Genomic DNA, 23,412 nt, shown 5'->3' on the forward strand with positions numbered 1-23,412 from the left:
TCAATAAACTAAACTAATTATTTTAACTGTCTTTAACTTTTGTATTGTATTGACGTTTTTAAATACTTTGTAAACCGCCCTGAGTCCTATGGGAAAAGGGCGGTATATAAATTCAATAAACTAAACTAATTATTTTAACTGTCTTTAACTTTTGTATTGTATTGCCGTTTTTAAATACTTTGTAAACCGCCCTGAGTCCTATGGGAAAAGGGCGGTATATAAATTCAATAAACTAAACTAATTATTTTAACTGTCTTTAACTTTTGTATTGTATTGACGTTTTTAAATACTTTGTAAACCGCCCTGAGTCCTATGGGAAAAGGGCGGTATATAAATTCAATAAACTAAACTAAACTAAACTAAACTGATATGGGCCGCCCATCTCATCAGGGCAGAATGAACAGAAAACCATTACAAAACTTACGCTATAGTACAAAGCGGCTGAGCGATCAGCAGAGTACAAACAAGCGCCAAGAAGCAGCGCCGGCCAGATACACGCGCCGCCCCTCTCAGGTGCAGCAAATGGACGCGGGGAGAGGGAGTTCACACGACCACGGGTCGCCTGCGGGAAAACCTGACTGACTCCCCCTCCGGGCTCTACGCTCGGCTAGCTTTTAAACCGGGTCCGTCTTAGGCTTCGGGCTACCGCCCTCGGCTTACGGTACCACAGAAGCGGCTCCGCTCGCTCCCCAAGCGGGTTAACAGAACCCCTCAGAGAGAGAGAGAGAGAGAGAGAGAGAGAGAGAGAGAGAGAGAGAGCGCACGCGCGTACGCGCTTTCCGCTCGGGCAGCCAGCCGGCCTGCCTGCCTGCCGGCCCCCGCGCCTTCCGATCTCTATGGTAACAGGTGGGGCGGGGAGAGGGAGAAAACCGAGAGAAAGTCAGAGGGAACTTTCACTCCCCGGTCACCTGACCTGGCCCCGCCGGGGTCACGTGACCGCCTCCCCATCGTCGCCATTTTGAAGCGGGGGGTCTACCGCAGAGAAGAAGGAGGAAAGAGAGCCGGGGTAGGAGAGGGCAGGGCAGGGCAGGGGGCGGCGGCGAGGACGGGGACGGCCAGCGGGGCCGGGTGGGGGGGCAGCCGGGGCAGAGAGAGAGGGAGAGCAAGGCGTTGGGGTGGGTGGGTGGGAGGAGCTCGAAAACCGCTCGCCTCTCTCCGCGGCTCAGCCGGAGGGACCCCCCCGGAGGAGGGGCTGCCGTCTTGCGGGAGGGATCGGCGCTTTGGGGTTTTCCCCGGAGCCCGTTCCGCCCGGAAGAAGGTGATCCTCTCCATACACACACACAGACACAGACACGCGCGCGCTCGCTTGGCCAGGAAGGCTCCTTTCACGCCCTAAGCCGAGCCTGGCGTCTTTCCCTGCGGCTTCCTCTCCCTCGGGGTAAACCCCCGAGGTTGGGCTCGCTGCATGCAGGGCAGAGACCCAGGAAAGGGGCAGATTCACTCCGGCGGGCTAGGGCGTCGTGGGAACCGACGGGTCGTGGGTGAAGGGGGGCTCTGAACGGTCGGATCCTGACGTCCGTTTTTCCCTTCTTTATTCACCTTTCTCTCCACCCACAATAAGTGGACGTGTACTTTTCCCTTCAAACCTTTTGAATGAAAGGGTTTCGACCTGTTTGCTCGATGTGACACGTCTCCAGATATCTGAGATTACAGTTTCCTAGAATTGCCAACCAATAGAAGCGCCTGGCTGGGAATTGTTGGATTTATAGTCTAAACCAGGGGTAGGCAACCTTGGCTCTTTTATGACTCGTGGACTTCAACTCCTAGAATTCCTGAGCCAGCATAACCTGGCTCAGGAATTCTGGGAGTTGAAGTCCACGAGTCAAAAAAGAGCCAAGGTTGCCTACCACTGGTCTAAACCCATCTGGAGGTGCAAGGGGGTGGGGGAGAGAGAGACTGGTCGAACCTGTCAGACTCCTTCCTTAATGGTTAGTTGTGAAGATTCTGTTAGGCGTTTTTTCCCCCCAACCCTTTGGTGGGCAAATGCACCTGGCCAACAAGACCTTTCCTTGTTTTATAGTCTTTTTTCCACAAAAATCCTCCCAATTAGTTTGCAATTGATGGGTTAAGATGTTGTGTGAGCAAGTGATAACTGCCATGCTAATAGAAGATTTTGAATTAAATTGGTGTTCCATATTTTAAAAAAAGGATCAAAAACTACTGCTTTACAAGTCTGTGTTTGAACCTAACTTGAGACATTTTTTGTAGTTTCATAAAAGGATTTTAGTTGGTTTCAGCTTCTCATACATTTTGCATGCATCCTATATTTGCCCTTCCTTGTCTTCTTCTGCCTTGAAAGCAAAATATTACTTTTAAAATCCATTTCCTGTGAAAATTAGCCCATTATTAGCCTCCATTGAATTGTCACATATAAAAGGCTAGTGTGAATATACCTAGTTAGATTTAGGGTATCTCAGGCTATAAAATTCTAATGGCGGAATTGGAAACCCAGGATTCTCCACTCTTGTCCAAATTTTTATTTTATTATTTTTTAACATAAGTCATCACTACCACATTCCAATCCATTTAGACTCTTTGAGTGAAGTATTATTAGAATCTTTCCCTAGATGGATCAAAATAATATTGGTTTGATTTATATTCTGCCTTGCATTTAGCAGCTCAAGGCATTAGACACAGTATTCCCTCTACCTATTTTTTTTCTTGTGGGTAGGTTGGGCTGAGAGAAAGTAACTTCCTCAAGTCTCCTAGTGAATGTTTGGCTGAAAGTGACTCGAATCTAGATTTCCCTGCTCCTGGTCCAATATATCAATATATCAATGATTATGTTATGCTACCTCTCTTAAGCTGCAGACAATCTATAAATTGCAGCTGGCCATGAATGGTGGCATGGACAATGATATTGTTAAGAGTTTAAACAGATTGCTGCTTACTGATTGCTTTCCAAGCTAATTCAAGATGCTCAGTTTGGTGTGCAAAACTTTCTATCATAGTTGAAGGCCCTGTAGGTAATCTGCCCTAAATTATAGAAGACTTCGTGAACCAGTTTGGTGGGGTGTTTAAAAACGCCCGAACCAGTATACCTTTCTAGTTCTGCTTTAGGCTCAAAGCCAGCTGGATAACCTTGGCCCAGTCACTCTCAGCCATTGGAAGAAAATATTGGTTGTCAAAGCCACCCCTGAAAATGTTGCCAGCAAAACGGCAGGGTCTCATCCAGGCCGTTGCCAAGAATCAAGACTGATTTGAAAACTAATATAATAATAGCCTTTATACACTCTTCGGTCTTTAGTAGATTACGTTTTATTTCTGAAATAAAATAACGTTGCCTGGTGCTATATAAAAGATGAATTTCTTTCTTCTCTCCTAAAGAAATACTTAATCAACTATGTTTTTTCTTCCAGATTACTGCCATGGATGTTTTCAGTTAGCATGAGGAGAGAATCCACAAGGAAGGTGCAAAGGCTCAACTGACAGCTGTTCTGATGAACGATGCTGTGCGCTGGCACATGGGAATATCAGCAATAATCACCTGTAATAATAAGAGCAGAAGAGCAGCTAAGAAGAGAGTGGTGACTGGCAAGACAAAAACGTTGTCTCTGACCCCCTTCCCTTTTAAACCATCTGTTAGACTGGCAAGAACCTGGTAAGCCCACCATGTGAAGATGATGATCATGATGATGGTGTCCAGTCATGTCCGACTCTTACTGATTCTTTCGGCCAGGTCTCTCCACAGTTTCCAATCTGGCACTATTTCTTTGAGTTTTTCTGTGTGTCTGCTTGGTGTGGTTTTCTGTGGCCTGGTTCCCTTTTCCTGCTAACTCTTCCAAACGCAGTTGCTTTCTCCAATGAATTCCCCCACATGACATGGCCAAAGTAAGTGAGGTGTAGCTTTGTGATTTTGCCTTCAAGTGATAGGTCTGGTGTTATGCTCTCCAGTACTTGTTAGTTAGTCCTCTCTGCTGTCCAAACAATACACAGGAGCCTTCTCCCAGCATCATGTGAGAAAGATCCATTTTTTTAAATTAAAGAAGCATCCTGTTCTTGTAGTTCATCGCACATACTTCAGCTTGCAGATGATGAAAGAGGCCATCTCGTATATCGTCATAGCCAGTACAGTGAAAAAGACATATTTACAGCCCCAAAATATAAACCTTTTTCTTCTCTGTACTTTACAAGCTGGAAGTTCCAATCTGTAGCCCAAGCATGAATTTATTGTTTGTTTGTTTGTTGCCATTTCAGGTATTATGGAAGAAGGCAGTAACATCATTGCCCTAATCTCAAATCTGAGGGAACAGGAAGCCGTCTTGATTTCCGAAGCCCTCGTAAACCCGTCCTCAGAGAACGCCGATGACCCGCATAAGTGTAAACCTGACCCTCTCATCCAGGTCATTCAGAAGCTCAGCAAAATTGTCGAAAATGAAAAGTCCCAGAAATGTGTCTTAATTGGGAAAAAACGCTTGTGCCCTGACACCACCAGCCTTCCAGAGGTGCCATCCAAAGCCCTGGAATTGCCTGCTTTGGGCACAATCAATATAGAAGACTATTACACCATGGACAGTCCTCCGCTGAGTAAAAGGAAGGTCCTTTGCTACCAGTGCAGTCTCTGCAAATCCGTGTCGCCCACCCTTCCTCTCTTAAAGGAGCACATCAAGCAACACGGTCGGCAGAACGAGGTCGTGCTTATGTGCTCGATGTGCAGTTTCACCACCCGGAGCGTAGAAGATTTTGAAAGTCACGTCCGAAGTCACCCAGAGAACAACAGCAAAATCCCCACCACTTTGAAGGAACCGCATTGCACCAGCCTGTCGGGTACCGCTTTGCCCGAGCCGGTAGAAAAAGTCGTAATCGGCACAGATCAAGGGACACCTTCTCCCCAAGTGCCTGAGAAGGGGAGGCGGAAGTGGTACACTTACGAGCAATACGGCATGTACCGATGCTTGATCTGTAGCTACACTTGCGGACAGCAAAGAATGTTGAAAACGCACGCTTGGAAGCACGCTGGAGAAGTGAATTGCTCGTATCCCATATTTGAGGAGGAAAAAGAGCAAGCCACCGTGCCGGATTCTGCCATGTTGGATACCGTCGTCCTTTCCCTCGAAAACAACGAGCAGGGACTCGGCAACAACCAGCCCGTTCAACTTCGCATTTGTAGCCCCGAGCCGGTGGCTTTCAAAGCTGAAGAACCGGTCAAAGAAGAGTCAGCCCTAAGTCAGCCAGCTTCCCTTTCACCTGCAGACAAATTCCTAGAGGAGCCAAGGTCGCATGAGGATCTCGACCAAGACCACTTGGGGGCCGACAGCTTGCTTTCCTCAGCCCAGAAAATCATTAACTGCAGCCCAAACAAAAAGGGCCACGTCAACGTCATTGTGGAACGTCTGCCCGGCGCCGGAGAGCCCGTTTTGCAGAACGAAGCCATGGATGACGTCTTGCATTATTCCGTGGACGACGCCCCTGAACCCCCTCCGGCTGGACGGGATGTGTCGGGCGACATTTATCACATGGATAAGAATTCGATTGAAATTGAAGAAGTTATCATTGGGTGGAGCAGCGCGGAAAAGGCAGAAGATAACCTGAATCCCAGCCGAGCAAAAGCGGCCAATGAAAATGCACCAGCTGCCCGGAGGAGAACCAATTCAGAGTCTCTCAGGCTGCACTCGCTAGCTGCCGAAGCCCTGGTTACCATGCCGACCAGAGCCGCGGAGCTCGCCCGGTCCAGCTTCCGGGCTTTCACCGATGTAAATCCTTTAAGTTCGGAGGCTGGGCATAGGCTTCCCGAGGGTGCCTACTTAGGCCATTCGAAACGGATTGCCTCCCTGAAGGCAGAGGAATTGGGTAGCCTGAACCAAGAGGAACAAGCCTTCATGGGACTGCAGAAGGACAAGCCGGAGATCTCCGAAGGCCCCATGAAAATGGGCATCAGCATGTCGCTGCTGACGGTGATTGAGAAGTTGAAAGAGAGGACGGACCAAAATGCCTCCGACGATGACATTTTGAAGGAGCTGCAGGACAACGTTCAGTGCCAACCTTCAGGGGATGCCGGCGTGTTGGGGAGCAGCCTGGTGGAATACATCCCCAACGCGGATCGGCCTTTCCGGTGTCGCCTGTGCCACTACAGCAGCGGCAACAAGGGGTACATCAAGCAGCATTTGAGGGTCCACCGGCAGAGGCAGCCTTATCAGTGCCCAATTTGCGAGCATGTCGCCGACCACAGCAAGGATTTGGAAAGTCACATGATCAACCACTGCAAAACCCGAATGTACCAGTGTAAACAGTGCGAGGATTCTTTTCACTACAAGGTGAGCAGCTACGCCTCGGGTTCATCAAATGCTGGGCCCAAATGGCCAGCTTGGCTGCTTAGAATGAGGTGACACGTTGGTGTCCTCTGCTCATCTTGCACAACCACAGCTTTGGTTTCTGATTGTGGTTCTGCCTGTGTACAAAACACAGAAGCTTAGAATGCGGGTAATGCTTGACTTGGTCCGTTTACTGACTGTTCAGAGTTACAACAGCACTTACAGCAACACTTATGACTGTTGCAGCCTCCCCACAGTTGCGTGAGAAAAATTCAGATGCTTAACAACTGACTCACACGTACGATGGTTGCAGTGTCCCGGGCTCACGTAATCATCTTTTGTGACCTGACAAGCGAGGGGAAGCTAAATTCACTTAGCCACCATGCTATTGACTTAAGAGTTGCAGGGATTCGCTTAACAATGTGGCAGAGAATAGTTGTAAAATGGGGCAAAACTCACTTAGCAAATTTCTCACTTGGCAACGTAAATTTTGGGGCTCAGGTGCGGTCAATTCCTCCTTGGTTCCAAGTGGGAACTCCCTCTGATGAGTTTCCACCCATTGCTTCTTGCTCGGCCTTCAGGTGCTTGGAGGATAGGTTGAGCCCTTCTTCTCTGTAAGCCTCTCAAGGACTGGAAGGCTCCTATCCTGCCATCCCCACTTCTCTTCATTAGGCTGGACATACCCAGTGCCTGCAACCGTTTGTTGTAAGGTTTACACTTGGTGTAGCTTGGCAAAGTCATGGAGCGGGGAGCAGGCAGTGTAGCAAACAGACTTCATTCAGGCTGTCAAAGAATCCATGTCTTCATTAGATTTCTGTCTGAGTGCAGTCATAAGATTGGTGTTCTTGCATTTTATTGAATACACCACAATTGCCCAAGTTCCCAAATGCACTTATAGCTCATTTAGATCACTGATTTCCAAATCTGGCAACTTATCAGGGACTTGGCTGGGGGAACTCGGCGTGCTAGGTTGAGGTCTGGCATGTTGGTTGGGGAATTCTGGGATATGAAGTCTACACATTGTAACAGTTGCCAGGTTTGAAAAACACCGATTTAGATGATTGAAGATGATCTCCAATTATCTCGTAGGATTTCCTACAATCCATCTCATTATATGCAGTAATTGCTCCCACATTCCCTCCAGCCTGATTAGGTGTTGACCTAGCTTACACACTGGCACCTCATGCTGTGTGAACTAAGCTGTTTTGACTTTTTAAACTATGACTGACAACCTAGCAAGAGGGAAGAATCCAACCAGTTTGGGTTGAGTTGTCAAACTGCTGTTAAAATTGTGGCTTTGGGTCATGCACGGACGCTATCAGCTCACTCACTGTCATTAATGCTCGTGGAATAAAAGAATGCCCAACAGAACAACATTAATCACGTTGCTTTAACATGACGGTAACATTTCTGCGACTGTTTTGTGTTCCAGAGTCAGCTGCGCAGTCACGAAAGAGAGCAGCACAGTCTGCCAGATACGTATGCAACCCCGACTTTTGACGGCTTAATGGCTTGCAGTGAAGCAGATGAAAGAGTTGGTACTGTCTATCTCGTTGGCTGGTTTTGTGGATTGGATTGGGTTTCTCCTCGCACCTGGGTGATTGTGAGAATGGCCAGGGTGTGCACCTCCCCTCTCTCTCTCCTGTTACCCTACCCAACTACCTGGCTCTGCTGGCTGGCAGTTTCAGGCATTATAACCTGGTAGGTCTAGAGCTGGGGCCTTCAAACTTGGCCCTTTTATGACTTGCGGCCTTCAACTCCCAGAATTCCTCAGCCGTGCCTGGCTGAGGAATTCTGGGAGTTGAAATCCGCAAGTCATAAAAGGGCCAAGTTTGAAGGCCCCTGATCTACAGCAACATTTCCCAACCTCAGTTGACTCTTAAGAGCTGTGGACTTCAACTCCCAGAATGCCACAAGCCTTAAAGGTTGCTCAGATTGAGAAGCATTGGTCTGAAGCGCAGGGCCTCCAAACTTGGCAGCTTTGAGACTTGTGGAGTTCAACTCCCACAATGAACTCCCATTCAACTCTCAGGCTGGCTGGGGAATTCTGGGAGTTGAAGTCCACAAGTCATAAAGTTGCCAATCTTGGAGACCCCCCTACTCTAAAGGGTGCCAGGTTGTAAGAAGGCCATTGTAAACTTATCCTTTACTTCCCCAATTGCAAATAGAATCTAAATTCTCTTTGGAGAATGGAGAGAGGGGGGAATGTTTCTCAGCTATCCCTACCTAAGGCCTGTTGTCATTTAATAATGATGAATTATTTGAGGATTCTCTTTGCTATTCCTTCATCTAGATGCAGAGATCAGGGTTTGTCTGCTATTTTTTTTTCTTGATTGCTCATTGCTCAAAAAAAATGGGGGGGGACGTTTCCTGCCCTGCCTCTGCATCTTCAAGTATCTTTTTATCTGAAAACCTCATGTTAGAAGCCTGCCTTCACTTGACACCATTTCCTTTTTAATTGTATTCATTAAATGAGAATGCTAGCTTTCCAAAGCGTTTTGAAAGCCCTTTGCAGTCAAATTAAGATACAATTGCAGGAAGGAAACCCTCTCGTCAAACAGATGCCGCCTCTATAAAAAAAAAACACCCCGAAGTTTATGGCCCAGCATCTGCTTGCGTGTCAGTTGCGTGAGCGGGAACATGCCTTTCCTGCTTAGAAAAATCATCAGCGTTCCTGTTCACCGTGGCTGCACTTATAACATTAAAAGGAGGGGAAAATGTTTGGCTTGCTATGGAAAAAGGCCTGCAGCTAAACCGAGATTTTTTCCCCTTCCAAAACATGTATGCATTAAAGCAGGCCCTAAACCCACCAGCTCAACTAAATCATTTAGTAAAAGGGAGTGGGAGGGTAGTGCTTGTGTCACATTAACCAATTTAATCTGAGAGTTTTGTAGTGTACAATACCGGGTGGGATAGTGACTACAGGCACCAGCTTCAGGCACAAGTCACCAGGACTAGGAACTTAGTCCAAAGCACTTCAAGTTTATTACCTCTTACCTGTACACGTGAATCTGATCCACTCCAGGTCAAGACAGATTTGCCCTCGATAGGAGTCAGGAAAATTCAAGGGAGGCTGGACTTAGATCTGTTACGGGAGCATAGCGACTTCAAATTGATGACGTGTTTGATCCTGCCCTCGGGCTCAGCCTGGTCATCTCCCACAATCCTTTGCCAGCACTTAAGGCTTCTTCTCCTAAAGGAGCTTTTCCAAAAGGCAACCGGGCTTTTGTTTTTCGTTGAAGATATTTGGCTTCCCATCTGAGAAGCTCAGTTCCGATTGGAGGATGGAAGGATTTATATTCCTTGCAGTCATCTGGCCATTAGCACTCTCTCTGAGAGTCGTTGAGGCCACTTGGAGGTTCATCTGTGCCCTCGGGGTCCCTTGAATAGTGCAAATGGGTGTGTGTATATTACATTGATATAGCGCCTATCCTCCGGTTAACACAAAGTGTGACTGTTACACAAACGGTAGTACAAAATGTGTCCAGTTTTGATCCCAGCAATGCAGAAATGGTGTTGTGATCTAGAAACATCTAAGGACAGGGACCGAGGTTAGCTCTCTCTCTCTCTCTTTTTTTAAACCATTGGAGAATGAACGGTGATTCAAGACCATTGAAGTGCAGCATCCCTTAAAGGTTGTGGTGTGAACGCTGCCAATCTTCGTGGTTGGAAAGGGTGAAGAGGCAAACACCGGGAGGATAAGGTTACCAAGGCCAGCCAGAGTTTCTCTCGATGGCAAGATAGGCAACATATAAATTTAATAAATAAATAAGTGACTAGTCCTCAGCATGGCTCAGCACGTCTTCCATAGTCGGAGGGTTATGATGCCTTCCCTGTGTTGTTGTTTTTTACGGCCTAGAGGGTATCTAATTAGCCCTAGTAGAAACCAGGGTCAGAGGGGAACAAATGTCTTCTGCTGTTCTTATTATAGGGGACAAGATCTCAGTCCAGAAACTTTACCGATGCGACATTTGCGATTACACAAGTACAACGTATGTTGGAGTGAGGAATCACAGACGGATTCACAACTCGGATAAGCCCTACAGGTGAAACATATCTGCATTTTGATTACCCATGGAATTTAAGCCGATTTTGTTTGGTTTGTTTGTTTTTTATAACAGTTCCTTTGCAGCAGCCAGTGGGCAATTTGAAATATTCTGATTCTGAAGGAGGGCATAAAATGATCAGGGATTTGTTCTTGAAACATACTTGGAATCCTCCAGCCTGTTTCCTACTACGCTTCTGCTTGCCACAAATATAATCTGTTTTCATTGGCAGAATTCAAACTTAAATTTTGTCCGCTAAATGATCAAAGCAAGTCATAATTTTTTAGAGAGTGATGGTTTTTAGAGAGTGATGGTTACCAGGCCAAAGTCTGGTAACATTTTGGAGATTGCATTCCAAAGTAATGCAAGGGTTGAAATATAAATAAATTTACATCTGTTTTTTTTGAATAAATGGTTAAATTCAGTTATAGGGCTACAGTCCATATTTAACATAACCTGTATTTAATATTTTCCCCATTCTGTCATATTAAACAATTCAGCAATGTTTTTTTGCAAAGGCTGTGGGCTTTTCAGGGTTCAGCAACCATCTTGTCTCTCTGCTTCCTTGTTTGAATAGGTTACCAACATCCGGAAAGGACTTTTGACTAGTGATTTTGGCATTTTAATGGCAGCCATCTTTCGATAAACTTGACCAGCCTTTTGCCGATGGTCACTTCCAGAACTCCCCAACCAGAATTTTCCTTGTATCCCAGCAGAAAATGAGTTTGGAAGGAAAGGAGGTCCATGTTTGACTATTGGATTGCAAGTGATCGAACCTAGAAGCATTGCTAATTTTCCAAAACATTTTTATTTTAACTCTGGGGGCATTAAAATTTTAATTATGTTTTTAATTTTTAACTTATTTTAATTTTAATTTATTCTACTGGGACCATTAATTTAATTTCTTTTTAACTTCTGTATTATTATATTTAGGGATGCGGTGGCTCAGTGGGTTAGGATGCTGAGCTTGTCGATCGGAAGGTCGGCAGTTTGGCGGGTCGAATCCCGAGCACTGCGTAACAGAGTGAGCGCCTGTTACTCGTCCCAGCTTCTGCCAACCTAGCAGTTCGAAAGCACGTAAAAATGCAAGTAGAAAAATAGGGACCACTACGGTGGGAAGGTAACAGCGTTCCGTGCGCCTCTGGCGTCTAGTCATGCCGGCCACATGACCACGGAGACGTCCTCAGACAAGCGCTGGCTCTTCGGCTTTGAAATGGAGATGAGCACCGGCCCCTAGAGTCGGAAACGACTAGCACGCATGTGCGGGGGAACCTTTACCTTTACCTTTTTTATTATTATTATATTTTATTGTTGTTAGCCGCCCTGAGTCCTTCAGGAGATAGGGCGGCATACAAGTCCCAATAATAAATAAATAAATAAATAAATAAATAAATAAATAAATTAAAATACCAAGGGGACACGAGACTGCCGGAGTCAACCCTTCCTTTGTTTTTGCTCAGGTGCCGCGTCTGTGACTTCGCCACAACGAGTATGAATAGCTTGAAGTGTCATATGAAACGCCATCCACAGGAGCACCAGGCAGTGCAGTTAATGGAGCAGTTCAAGTAGGTAACAAATAGCTCAACAAGACAGTAGCAGCACCAGCGGCAATCTTGTTCCCTGGCTAAATAACAGCGTTAGTTTTCAAGGTTTCTTTAGATCTCTTCTTATTGCTTGGTCTGTCTGCCTTTTTTAGTCTTTGTTCTGCGTTGCCATCAGCTACCTAAGAAGTATTTTGTTTGGATGGCTTGAGCGGAACTGCTGAGATTTGTAGTGTAGCTATATTTGGAAGACCACTCATCCTTTTACTTTTTTCCCCCAACCATTGCGTTCCAAAGTCTCTCCTTGAAAGAATGTCTCAGTCCCTTTTAACTGGAGCGCCATGCTGGCTGGCTGGCTGAGGAATTCTGGGAGTTGAAGTCCACACGTCTTAAAAGTTGCCAAGCTTGAAGACCCCTGGTGTAACTAGATTCAGCCTTTGATAGTGGATGTGATCTGTTGCTTTTGAAAACTCATAAGGTCAGTCTCTGAGAATATGAGGTGTCCCCCCCCACAACTCTGTGGGCGCTCCTGCCCTATGGAATCAACTGCCAACGGAACTCCGGACTGCCCCCGACCTTCGTTCATTTCGCCGGGACCTAAAAACCTGGCTCTTTGAGCTATCTGGTCTGGACTGAGGGGTTTAATGTTTTTAAATTGTGATTTAATTTTTGTGGCTAGACTTAATTTAATTTATTTTCATTTATTTTAATTTTATATTGGATTGTTTTTAAATTTTGCCTTGTAAACCGCCCTGAGTCCTTTGGGAATAGGGCGGTATATAAACCGAATAAATAAATAAATAAAATAAATAAACTTCTGCATCCTTAAAAGTCTATTTTACTAGCTAATCTGTGATCTTACTGTTAGGGAAGGTGCCCTGCAGAGATTCTTTAAGATGTTAACTTAAACTGCAATTCCAGGTAAGCCAGGTTCAACTGAAAATGGAGTACTGGTCTGCTTGGCTGTAATATGTTTTCACTTGTAGTAACCTTTACACCCTCTTCTTGTTATTTCAGATGTTCTCTTTGTGGATATGTATGCAGCCACCCTCCTTCCCTAAAGTCTCATATGTGGAAACATGCAAGTGACGAAAACTATAATTATGAACAAGTGAATAAAGCTATTAACGATGCAATTTCACAAAGCAGCAGGTATGTGCATTCAGCAGTCCCCGTGTAGGTTTGTGACACCAGACTCCATTGAACCACCGCCATTGAAAAGGTTTTAATCCTCTGGGTTTAGAAAAAAAACATCAAAAATAGGGGATGGGTGGAGAAAGAAAACGGATGCTTTTGCTAGCTGGCCACTTCTTTTACCTTTTTATTTATTTATCTATTTTTATTAAATTTATATGCTGCCCATCTGGCTGCCCAAGAAAACTCTTCTTATGCCAAACTTCTCTTTAAAAATAAGAGGATATTTAATAGCAATTTGGAGATAATGCTGCAGCGCTGTTGAGGAAATGCAGAATGTAACTTAACAGGTCATTTTTTCAGTATCGTGTCCCGTATTGAGCACTCTTCCCATCTCTTGAGTGTTGATGAATTAAAAATACAACAACTTTTCCCCTTTATCGTGTAGGCTACTGGGTCAGCTGCCTGGGAAGAAAGTAGCCAAAACTTCGGAAGATGATGCCAGTAGCTCCGAAGGCTTGTCTTTTTCAACTTCTCCTAAGCCGATGGAGAACAAGATCACGAGTTCTGACAACCCTCAGGACCCAGCCTCCACCACCAATACCTCAAGCAGTTCAGAGAAGGCTCCAGGCCAGTCCCACCTTGGCTCCGAATACTGTGTTCTGCTCTTCTGCTGCTGTATCTGTGGATTTGAATCCACCAGCAAAGAGAATTTGTTGGACCACATGAAAGAACATGAAGGGGAAATCATCAACATCATTCTCAATAAGGACCAGGCAGCAGCTCAGAGTATAAACTAAATCAACGTTTCTCCACATTGGCAACTTGAAGGATGCGTGGACTTCAACTCCCAGAATTCTCCAGACAGCCATGCTGGCTAGGGATTTCTGGGAGTTGACATCCGCGCATCTTCAAATTTTCCAAGTGGGAAAACAATGAGCTAGACAAAAGTTCCTGCCACTCCGGATCTCCAACTTGGCCTGAAAGACTCGCTAAAATCAAAGAACTTAGGAACAAGCATGTATGTATGTGTACATATTTATTTGCAAGTCTTCGTTCCTTCCTCCGTCTGAAGCCTGTTATTTTACAAGCTTTCGAAGAAACCATAACACGAATAATGCTGCGTTTACAGTAAAAATCCAGAAGTTACCCTCTACCCACAGAACTCTTTTTAATGCCTATTATTAACCCAAGTGACATAGAGAATTCACCGTGAGGAATTAACAAAAAAGGGGATTTAACCTTTCTACCTAGAAATGCATCTAGAGGGCATAAAACCTGCTTCAGGTAAGTTTTAAAGAAAACCATCTCGCTATGACCACAAGGCAGCCATTTCTGAGGATGGAAGCCTTTGTTAGTTCTTAGGCTTCCCATCGCAACTGATGGTTTTCTAGGCAAAACTCTTGCTACATCAAGCCACATAAAATTAAGTTCTGCCTCTTGGTAAAATATTTGCCTGGTTAATTCTTTTCTTTGATGCGATAGAAAAGTAAGCATGTCGTTGGGCCCTCTTTAGCAAAGTTTTTCAGTTCTACCTGTACATAGGGTAAGCAGATATTTATTAGTATTTCATTTCAGCATGCATAATTTTGTAAGGGTCGCAAGAGACAAGGTAAACTGTTAAATCTAATTCTGAAGCAGTGCAATGAAAGGGATCTCTCCCCCATGTCTTGTCTGTCTGTCTCGCTTTCTTTTTTTCTCTCTCTCTCTTTCTCTCTCCCTCCCTCCCTCTCTCCCTTTCATCAAATAAGATTTCAAAATCTCTATACAAAAGTCCATTGCAACTCCGATGAAAACCCTGGTGAATTTAGCCCCTGAAAACAAACAGGTCCCTTACAGTCTCAGGCAGCTTTTAATTTCTTCCATCAAAATGAGAGCGAAGGCTAATTTCTTTTCGCCTCTTGCCCCTCCTTACTGATCTCTGGGGGTGGGGGGGAAATCAGGAAGATAAAAGACATCATTTGGTTTTGTGCGTTCTTAACAGCTCTGCTGTACTGTCTGAACACCTTGTAACACCTTACACTATTAGGGCTTGGCAGGTGTTACAAACTCTTTCATCCCTTATGCCAGGGCTTTTCATACTTGGTAACTTTTAAGACTTAGGACCACAACTCCCAGATTTCCTCAGCCAGCCATTCTGGCTGTGGAATTCTGGGAGTTGAAGTCCACTAGTCTTGAAAGTTGCCAAATTTGGAGATCCCTACTTTATGCCTGGATTTCTTTTCTTTGGTTACAGTCCTGAGTACAGTTCAGCTGCTTAACTGCCAGTGGTTTCCATCCCATTTACACAGACTCTTCTCAATACTACGCAGCCAGAGTTCTCTGTATGAAATGCAGCTGATGCTTCCTTTTAGCAGCTCATGTCACACACACACACACACACACCCATTGCGTTTCCTTTCAAGTAGCTCGTTACAGTGGCTTTATATGCAGTTTTGAATTATTTTGCCAGACATTGCAAGATATATTCCTTGTCTACGGTATTTATTAATCTATTTATATTTGTATTTTAGCAAAGTTAAGTTAAAACCTCACAGTTTTTACGGTGCTACTTGAGTTGGGCGTCTCCTTCCCTGCCCTCGCCCCCAAATATTTGTGAAGCGTGAAGTTGGGCAAATGGAAAACTTCGTGTAAATAGTTTGCAAGCTTTAAATGCTGAACGGAGAACAGTTCTTGAAAGCGTTTCATATTACCCAATGTAGAATTCCTCCTTTTTGCATTGTTTAATACTGTATATTGTTTCCTTCTAAATTATATGCAGCATTATATGGAAAGAGTATTGTAATAGTCTGGGGGAGGGGTTCCCCAAATTTGGTGACTTTTAAGACTTGTGGACTTCAACTCCCAGAATTCCCCAGCCAACATGGTTGGCTGAGGAATTCTGGGAGTTGAACGCCAGAAGTCTTAAAGTTGCCAAGTTTGGAGGCCCTTGTATAGTACAAACTTGAAAAGAGCCTGCTGCCCACAGCCTGGTACCCACTCTTGCCGAAAGAAAAAGAAAAATCAAAAATAAAAATGACAGCTCTTTCCCTTGCCTGACTTTTTACTTTTAAATGAGATGTAATCTTCTGCCGAGTTACCCATTCTTGATTGACAGAAATAGGTTAGGATTACGGTTAGGTAGGATGTAGAATGTCGCTGTTTCCAAGTTGTCCTTTAAGGCAGCTTTCCTCAACCACAATAAACTTTTCAAGATGCATGGATTTCAACGTCCAGAATTTGGGGCATTCTGGGAGATGAAGTCCATGCATCTTAAAAGTTCCTGAGGTGGAGAAACTTTTTTTTTAAGGAACAGAACATCTTAAGACAGGGGTGTCCAACCTTGGCAACTTTAAGACTGGCTGGCTGGGGAATTCTGGGAGCAAGTCTTAAAGTTGTCAAAGTTGGACACTCCTCATCTAAGGGGAAACTGAGGGAATGTGTCCATTTCAGGATGCTGTACAGTACTTGACTTTCCCAGTCAAGAAAATGGAAATGAGATTGGTTAGAATGGGTTTTAAGATGATGTCTTTATATTCATTTTTATATTGACATTTCATCCTCCGCATGAATTTCTGATGTGCTTGCAAAGAGGACATTTTGGGGGTACTTCTTTTAAGTATCTGCACTCATACTAAAAAGATCGTTATCTCATCCCCTTTTGTTAGAATAAACAATCTGTTTATTGTAACCTGATTAGGCTCCGTTATAAATTACCTAGGTTAAAATTTCATCTTTTAATTTTCCTTTTATTTTATTACATTTATATACATTTCAAGCCAGGGTGGCTGTTCTTTGTTTATTTTCATTCTTCGTAATAGATCATGCCTCTTTAGTACACTACAAGAAAATTGTCAAAGTGTAAGCTTACAGTATATAACAGCAGTGAAGTTCCTATTGAAGTTAGCTATTAATTTTTAGGCATGTAATTTTTTTTTTAAAAAAAGCACAAGGAATAAATAAGTATATTTTCTGCATGTAATCTTTAACTCACACGGTTAACTCCAAAAGAATTTAAAAAAAGAAATTAAGTGACTAGTCAGTACTAAAAGAGTGACATTACCTTTATTTGCACAAAAAGCCAACCAATTTTAAACTGACATTCAGTCTTGAGCCTGACAGGAGTTTATTGATCATGTTACTTGCCTTGGGGGAAAAAAATGTTGAGATGTACCCTATTTGGATGTCAGACATTTCCTTCTTTTTTTTTAATCAAAAAGCACTTTTCGGATATATAGCATGTCTTCTTTTCAGTTTTTAGATATTGGTAAGATGATGCTTAGACTCGCTAATTATACTATGTTTTAATTTATGTAGGAGCCGAATTCAGGGCTCTGAATTAAAAAAGTCAGCTTTAGTTTCTAGTTCTTACGGATACAGTCCCCGTTTCTATTCCAAGCTGCAGTTATTTATATACTCTTGTTAGGGAGCAGAGTTAGAAAACCACCTTATTCCTTGCTAGCCTCCAGCTGTATTCAACGTATTGTATTGAATACATGTTATGCTAAAAAAAAAAAATCAGCACACTTCAATTCTTGTTGCAGCTAATCAGCTGAACCACCCAGATGTAAAACCCTGCCAACAACAGAGTAGAAGAATATGAAAGTGGTTAAAATCACATTTGCACTCACTGGATATTTGTGCACGACACGTAGTATTGAGATAAGGCGCACATAAAACCCCTGTAGAAATCAAGCCCGAATTTGCATTTTTTTTCCCCTAGTGTTTATATATGCAGATATTATGCAAACATGGCTTGAACCTTAGTGGATGCAGAAGTAAACCAGGCATCTAGGATACTGGGAAGCACTAGTGCAATTTCACTCTTTGCCCTCCTGTCTGAGTAGGCTAAAATCTCAAGTCTGAGCTCATTCCATATGATTGCATTAAATAGCTTACCTGGAAACAGAGTATTATATTTAACGGGCCTGCTTCCCCAGTTGAGTATGGCATTAACAGCTTGGAGGGTAGAAGCTATTTTACAGCTTCATGTAGTTGTCCTTCTCTTGAGGGGCAGTGAAGTTACTGCCAGTTTCTGAATTTTAAAGCTCTTATTTAATCACTAAATAAATGAATAAAATGTACAGTCGGTGCTCAAAGTAATGTTAAAATATATTTAATAGACTTTTGCATTTGATATTCATGAGCATGGATACATTTATATTTTTTTAAGAAAAAGAATTGTAATACGATGGCAATGTGTTTTTTATAGCCAAAGTATAAAACGTATAGAAAACTGACATGTAGAAAACCGCAGATCTTGGGTTGTTTTTTTTTCTCTCTGTCTCTCTTGCTATATCTTATTGATAGGATGGCTTATTTTGTAAGATCCGCACATTAAGCTGCATGCCTTAAGCTCTCTTTAGAATTGTCTTGTTTAGAAATGACGGGCGCAGGCTTTGTAGAGCTACTTTGACTACCTTATGAGATACCGAACAACGTTAGAATAATTTATTTTACTTTTACAGAAGTTTTGTCATGTATTGACTAATTGTATTTTGGTAATAAACTCCTTTGTTGAATACCTCGGTGGCGTGCTCTTGATTTACTCTTAGATGGACCATTTTAAAAGCAAATGGAGCAAAAGTGGTGAAATTCGATTTTCTGTGGATTTTTTTAAAAAAAAAAAACAAAAACAAAATACCTAGCCTGCAATCTTGTTAAATCTCCGAGAGCAAAAGTAGACGATTTTGCTTTGTTTTATACGGAAAACTTTTCCAGCTGTTGCAACCCGAAAGGCATTCTACGAAGAAAAATGAATTGGTCACGGAAGATTAAAAGTACAAAGGAAGCCGGATCCACCATTCCGTTTAGTTCTGCATCTGGAGCCAAGTTGCACATGGAAACCTTACAACGGTTCTACTTAAGAGAAATTATGAACTCTGGCAATTTAGTTCAACGTGGGACGTCCATGCCAACCCATGGCTGAATCACAGGTTGCTCCATAAATCACAACTAGGTAGATTCGCCTAATGCAGGGGTAGGCAACCTTGGCTCTTTTATGACTTGTGGACTTCAACTCCCAGAATTCCTCAGCCAGCCTGGCTGAGGAATTCTGGGAGCTGAAGTCCACGCGTCATAAAAGAGCCAAGGTTGCCTACCCCTGGCCTAATGTGACACTCTAATCCTAAACTGAAGCACCTATTTAGTACTAGTTAATAATGGTTCCATGGAACTGGGTGTAGTGGTGGGATTCAGCTGGTTCACACCAGTTCAGCAGAACCGGTAGCTAATGGACTTCCGGAGGTGGCATCCACACAGAACCGGTTGTTCACATATTTGAATCCCACCACTGATTGGGATCACACATCATACTTAATCCAGATTAGGTCCACGAGGTTGTGAATTCTAGACCTGCTTTAGGCACAATGCCGGCAGGGTGACCTTGGGCCAGGCACTTTCTCTCAACCCCGGGAAGAAGGCAATGGCCAACCCCTTCCGAAAGCCTCGTGTCGCTAGGCAATCTGCGAAAATTGGACAGAATTGACCGGAAGGGGCTGAAAAGGTAGTATCTAATTGATCTCGAGAGAGCTGATCAGAGTTGGACTTAGCTAGCATCTGCAGGGGAGACCGCCACAAATCGGCTGTACAGACAGGCCTCGACTTACGGCCACAACGGAGCCCCAGATTTCTTGTTGCTAAAAGTGAGAGGTTTGTTAAGTGAATTTCGCCCCATTTGGCGACTTTCCCTGCCACGGTTGTTCCAAGTGAATCCCTGCCATTTTATAGATTAGTAAGAGGGTGGTTCAGCGACGCTGGCTTTGCTTTGTCAGAAGGTCGCAAAAGGGGGTTCACACAAGCCCCGGACAGACGCTGCAACCGTCATAAATAGTCCGTCGCCAAAGGGCTGAATTTTGACCACAGGGATGCAGCAAGGGTCATTAGGACTGCCCCCGACCTTCGTTCATTTCGCCGGGACCTGAAGACCTGGCTCTTTGAGCTTTCCGGCCCAGGCTGAGAATTTTAATTGGGTTTTTTTTTATTTTTTAGGGATTTGATTTAATCTTTTTTCAATTGTTTTTAACTTTTGTATCGATCTTTGTTTTAAATAGGGACGCGGTGGCTCAGTGGGTTAGGACGCTGAGCTTGTCGATCAGAAAGTCGGCAGTTTGGCAGGTCGAATCCCGAGTGCCGCGTAACAGAGTGAGCACCTGTTACTCATCCCAGCTTCTACCAACCTAGCAGTTCGAAAGCACGTAAAAATGCAAGTGGAAAAATAGGCACCACTCCGGTGGGAAGGTAACAGCGTTCCGTGCGCCTTTGGCGTCTAGTCATGCCGGCCACATGACCACGGAGACGTCCTCGGACAAGCGCTGGCTCTTCGGCTTGAAACGGAGATGAGCACCGGCCCCTAGAGTCGGAAACGACTAGCACGCATGTGTGGGGGAACCTTTACCTTTTACCTTTTACCTTGTTTTAAATACCCTGTAAACCGCCCTGAGTCCTTTGGGAAAAGGGCGGTATATAAATCCAATAAAATAAATAAAGTAAAGAAATAAATTAAGTGTGCAGAACGGCGCCGAGTCCCCTTTCGTGAGTGCCGTCGCAACGACCCAGCGTCGCTAAATGACCTGCCGTAAGTCGAGGACTACCTGTAGGGCGCAAAGGCAGCGCCCGATCCCCTCCGGGCGGATGCCCAGGATGCGCCGAGGATGCGCCCGAGCCGTGGCTCGCCTCGGGGGGGCGCGGCGCCCATCCCCGCGTGTGCGAGACCAGCGCCCCCCCCCCCCGCGCCCGCCTGGTGCCTCGGCCCGTCCTTTGCATCCAGCCAGCCAGCCATCCCGAGCCGAGCGCGGCTGGCTCCTCCTCTCGCTCCGGCTGCGCGCCCGCCCGCCTCCCTTCCTCCGGCGCTCAACCAGCCGAGGCCGCCTCGTCCGGAGCGCCGCCAGCCCTGCGCCGCCGCCGCCGCCGCGCCCCAGCCGCCGCCGGCAGGTAGGTGGATCCCGGCGCTCGGAGGCTCCCCGGTCGGGGAAGGCGGCGGTGGCCGGGAAGCGCGGCGGAGGCGCTGCGGGGCCGGACCGGGCTAGGCCGGCTGCGAGAGGAGCCCGAGAAGCGGCTGGCCCGGGCCCTGGTTCGCGGATGCCGAGCCGTCGCTGCTGCTGCTGGAAAACACACGTGCGGGGATGCTGCTCGTGTGAATGCAGACACAGGTGCCAGGGGTGGATGGGTGTCTTGTGTGCGTGAGGCTGGCTCCGGGTAAAGGAGCAGATCCGGATCTACGGAATCCAACTGCACCAGTTCTTGGGGAGGGGATAAGAGGGGGGAGGGAGCTCCAGAAGACCTGGTCTCCGGGATCGGAGCCTTGGGGGATCTTCTGGGGAATCCCTTTCATCCCCTCCCGGAGAATTAGTGCAGAGTTCAGGTAGATCCGGGTCTGCCCCTTTGCACGGATCCGGCCTCGTGCACACAAGACCTCACCCACCCACCCTGGCGCCTGTGCCTGCATTCACAAGTGCACAATTTGTCATTGGCATCGGCCCAGACCCATCCTCACGCACGCCCGAGCTGGTTTGGCACGACTGGGCTCCAAAAAACGAGAAGGGTCTTGGCTGGTAGCTCAGTAGGTCTTGGGAACTGGGCACTGTGGGGGCGGTTGAGGGTTTCAGACACCCCTCCGTTAATTCCGTTAACTCTGGGTTCATTTAGCTACGGTGCCCTATGTTGTGTGAGCACAGACAGGCGCATGACACGAACTAGGGAGTTTTCTATTAGAAGGTTCTAGCCACCCCACCCTCACCTTTAATTCCCCCCTTCTTTTCTTTTTTTAAAGTATATCCCTTCATTTTTAAAGAATTTATTTTAATTTTAAGTACCTGTATGTCGCATACGTGCCTTGTCAGAAAAGGTAACAGGAAGGATATAAAGGAAACTGACCATAAAAACAATCCGTATTCCCTAATATTGATAAGCACCAGTTATATTATGTATAAAATGTATATATCTGCAGCGGACCTACCTGCATAGAAATATGATAAAAAATGGATCATTTCTAGATCTTTTTCTCCCCTTCCTTCCCACCTTTTCTTTTTAAAAAAATCTCTATATTTTTGAAATGTACATATGGTATAGGTGGCTTAAATTCCCTTTCTTTTTGCCTTTGCTTTTCCACCATTTTTAAGAAAGAAACTTTCTCGCACTCACGGCTGAAATCCATCTAAGAATTTTAAAGGCACAGTTTGTTTTCCCACCTGGGATCCTGCATTTGATCCACCACATTTCTATTATGGTCTGTCTGCCAGCTGGATGATGGGAAATGTGGTCCAGCATCTCTGGAAGGCACACCTGGATTGTGGTGACTTATTCTAAACTACCCAACTGCAATCGGGTGCCCTATGTTCTGGATGACAGACAAACCCATCATCCTCAGCTTGGCTAGAGAAAACTAGAATAGGCCATAGAGTTGCTCTTTTTTATTCTTTAAGTCTCCTGAAATCATTTTGGGACAGGCTGGAATGGGGAAAAAATCTAATTAAAACATCAATACAGGTGAATGTTTGCCTTCCTTCCTTCCTTCCTTCCTTCCTTCCTTCCTTCCTTCCTTCCTTCCTTCCTTCCTTCCTTCCTTCCTTCCTTCCTCTAATTTATATAGTTATACAGTCTCAGAATGGGCAATTTAATGATAAACTCCTTCTTTCTCTTTCCCTTTTCCTGCCAAAGGTCACATATCCTTGGATAACACCCAGACAGGCTGAACTTGCATGAAAAGTTTAATCACGAAGAAACCCAGCACATTTTAATTGTGTACCGACCCAGCCTGCGATTACTTTCAGAACCTGTGCGAGCCTCAAAGATTAGGCTAAAATTATTGCCCTTAGGTTAATTGTAGGATAGGAGCTTGTCTGAATGTAGCTATTGTTTCAAGGTTGATTATGACTGAATTGCCAGCGTGCATATGTCTTTTACTAGTCGGTTGCTTACCAGTTCATTGGTAGATAAGTGAAAGGCTGAAAAATCCCACTGTTTATTCAAAAGTTAGCTCCAGCTTGCTTTTGGCTTGTGTAGCAATAATTCTCTGCCTCCTTGATCTGGGTCCAGGGTTGTCAATCTGCCGACCCGTGGGCCGGATGCGTCATCCAGAAGCCGTGCCCACCCCATTGCCGGCAATGGCGAAAAGGCTCCGATACGTTGCGCGACGTTACGTGACATCACGAGTGACATGTCTGCCGTATACTATTTCAGACAAATGTCTGTCCAGTCTTTTCTTAAAGACTTCCAGTGTTGGAGCATTCACCACTTCTGGAGTCAGGTTGTTCCACTGGTTAATTGTTCTCACTGTCAGGAAGTTTCTCCTTAGTTCTAGGTTGCTTCTCTCCTTGACTAGTTTCCATCCGTTGCTTCTTGTCCTGCCTTCGGGTTCTTTGGAGAATAGCTTGACTCCCTCTTCTTTGGGGCAGCCCCTGATCCCACTTCTGCCTGGCAAAATGCATCTTTATGCCTGTTGTGCTCTGAACACAACTTTTA

At 45.1% G+C, this 23,412-nt stretch overlaps 2 protein-coding genes across 5 annotated transcripts in view; both read left to right on the forward strand.

Moving 5' to 3' along the window:
- Positions 1-915: 915 nt before the first annotated feature.
- On the forward strand, positions 916-18,475 carry ZNF507 (zinc finger protein 507). Of its 3 annotated transcripts, XR_014027514.1 has the most exons (9): positions 916-1,006; positions 3,360-3,601; positions 4,198-6,254; positions 7,684-7,789; positions 10,183-10,297; positions 11,758-11,862; positions 12,856-12,990; positions 13,421-15,786; positions 15,821-18,475. XR_014027514.1 is itself a non-coding variant. In XM_081335990.1 (8 exons), the coding sequence occupies exons 3-8, from the start codon at positions 4,203-4,205 to the stop codon at positions 13,770-13,772; spliced, it is 2,865 nt and encodes a 954-aa protein (XP_081192116.1). In that variant the 5' UTR covers positions 916-1,006; positions 3,360-3,601; positions 4,198-4,202; the 3' UTR covers positions 13,773-18,475. The 3 variants fall into 3 exon arrangements, 2 of the variants coding, with proteins under 2 accessions (XP_081192116.1, XP_081192117.1); XM_081335990.1 differs by having other exon boundaries at positions 13,421-18,475; XM_081335991.1 differs by lacking the exons at positions 11,758-11,862; positions 12,856-12,990; positions 13,421-15,786; positions 15,821-18,475 and adding an exon at positions 10,875-11,242.
- A 2,290-nt stretch (positions 18,476-20,765) lies between these two features.
- Positions 20,766-23,412, forward strand: part of DPY19L3 (dpy-19 like C-mannosyltransferase 3) — a 30,654-nt gene continuing 28,007 nt past the window's right edge. The window contains exon 1 of one of the 2 annotated variants that reach the window (XM_081335992.1): positions 20,766-20,883. The gene's annotated coding sequence lies outside the window, so the exon portion shown is untranslated. The other variant, XM_081335993.1, reaches the window with a different exon arrangement.

Source organism: Vipera berus (genome assembly GCF_964194415.1).
Source record: "Vipera berus genome assembly, chromosome: 10".
Lineage (NCBI taxonomy): Eukaryota > Metazoa > Chordata > Lepidosauria > Squamata > Viperidae > Vipera > Vipera berus.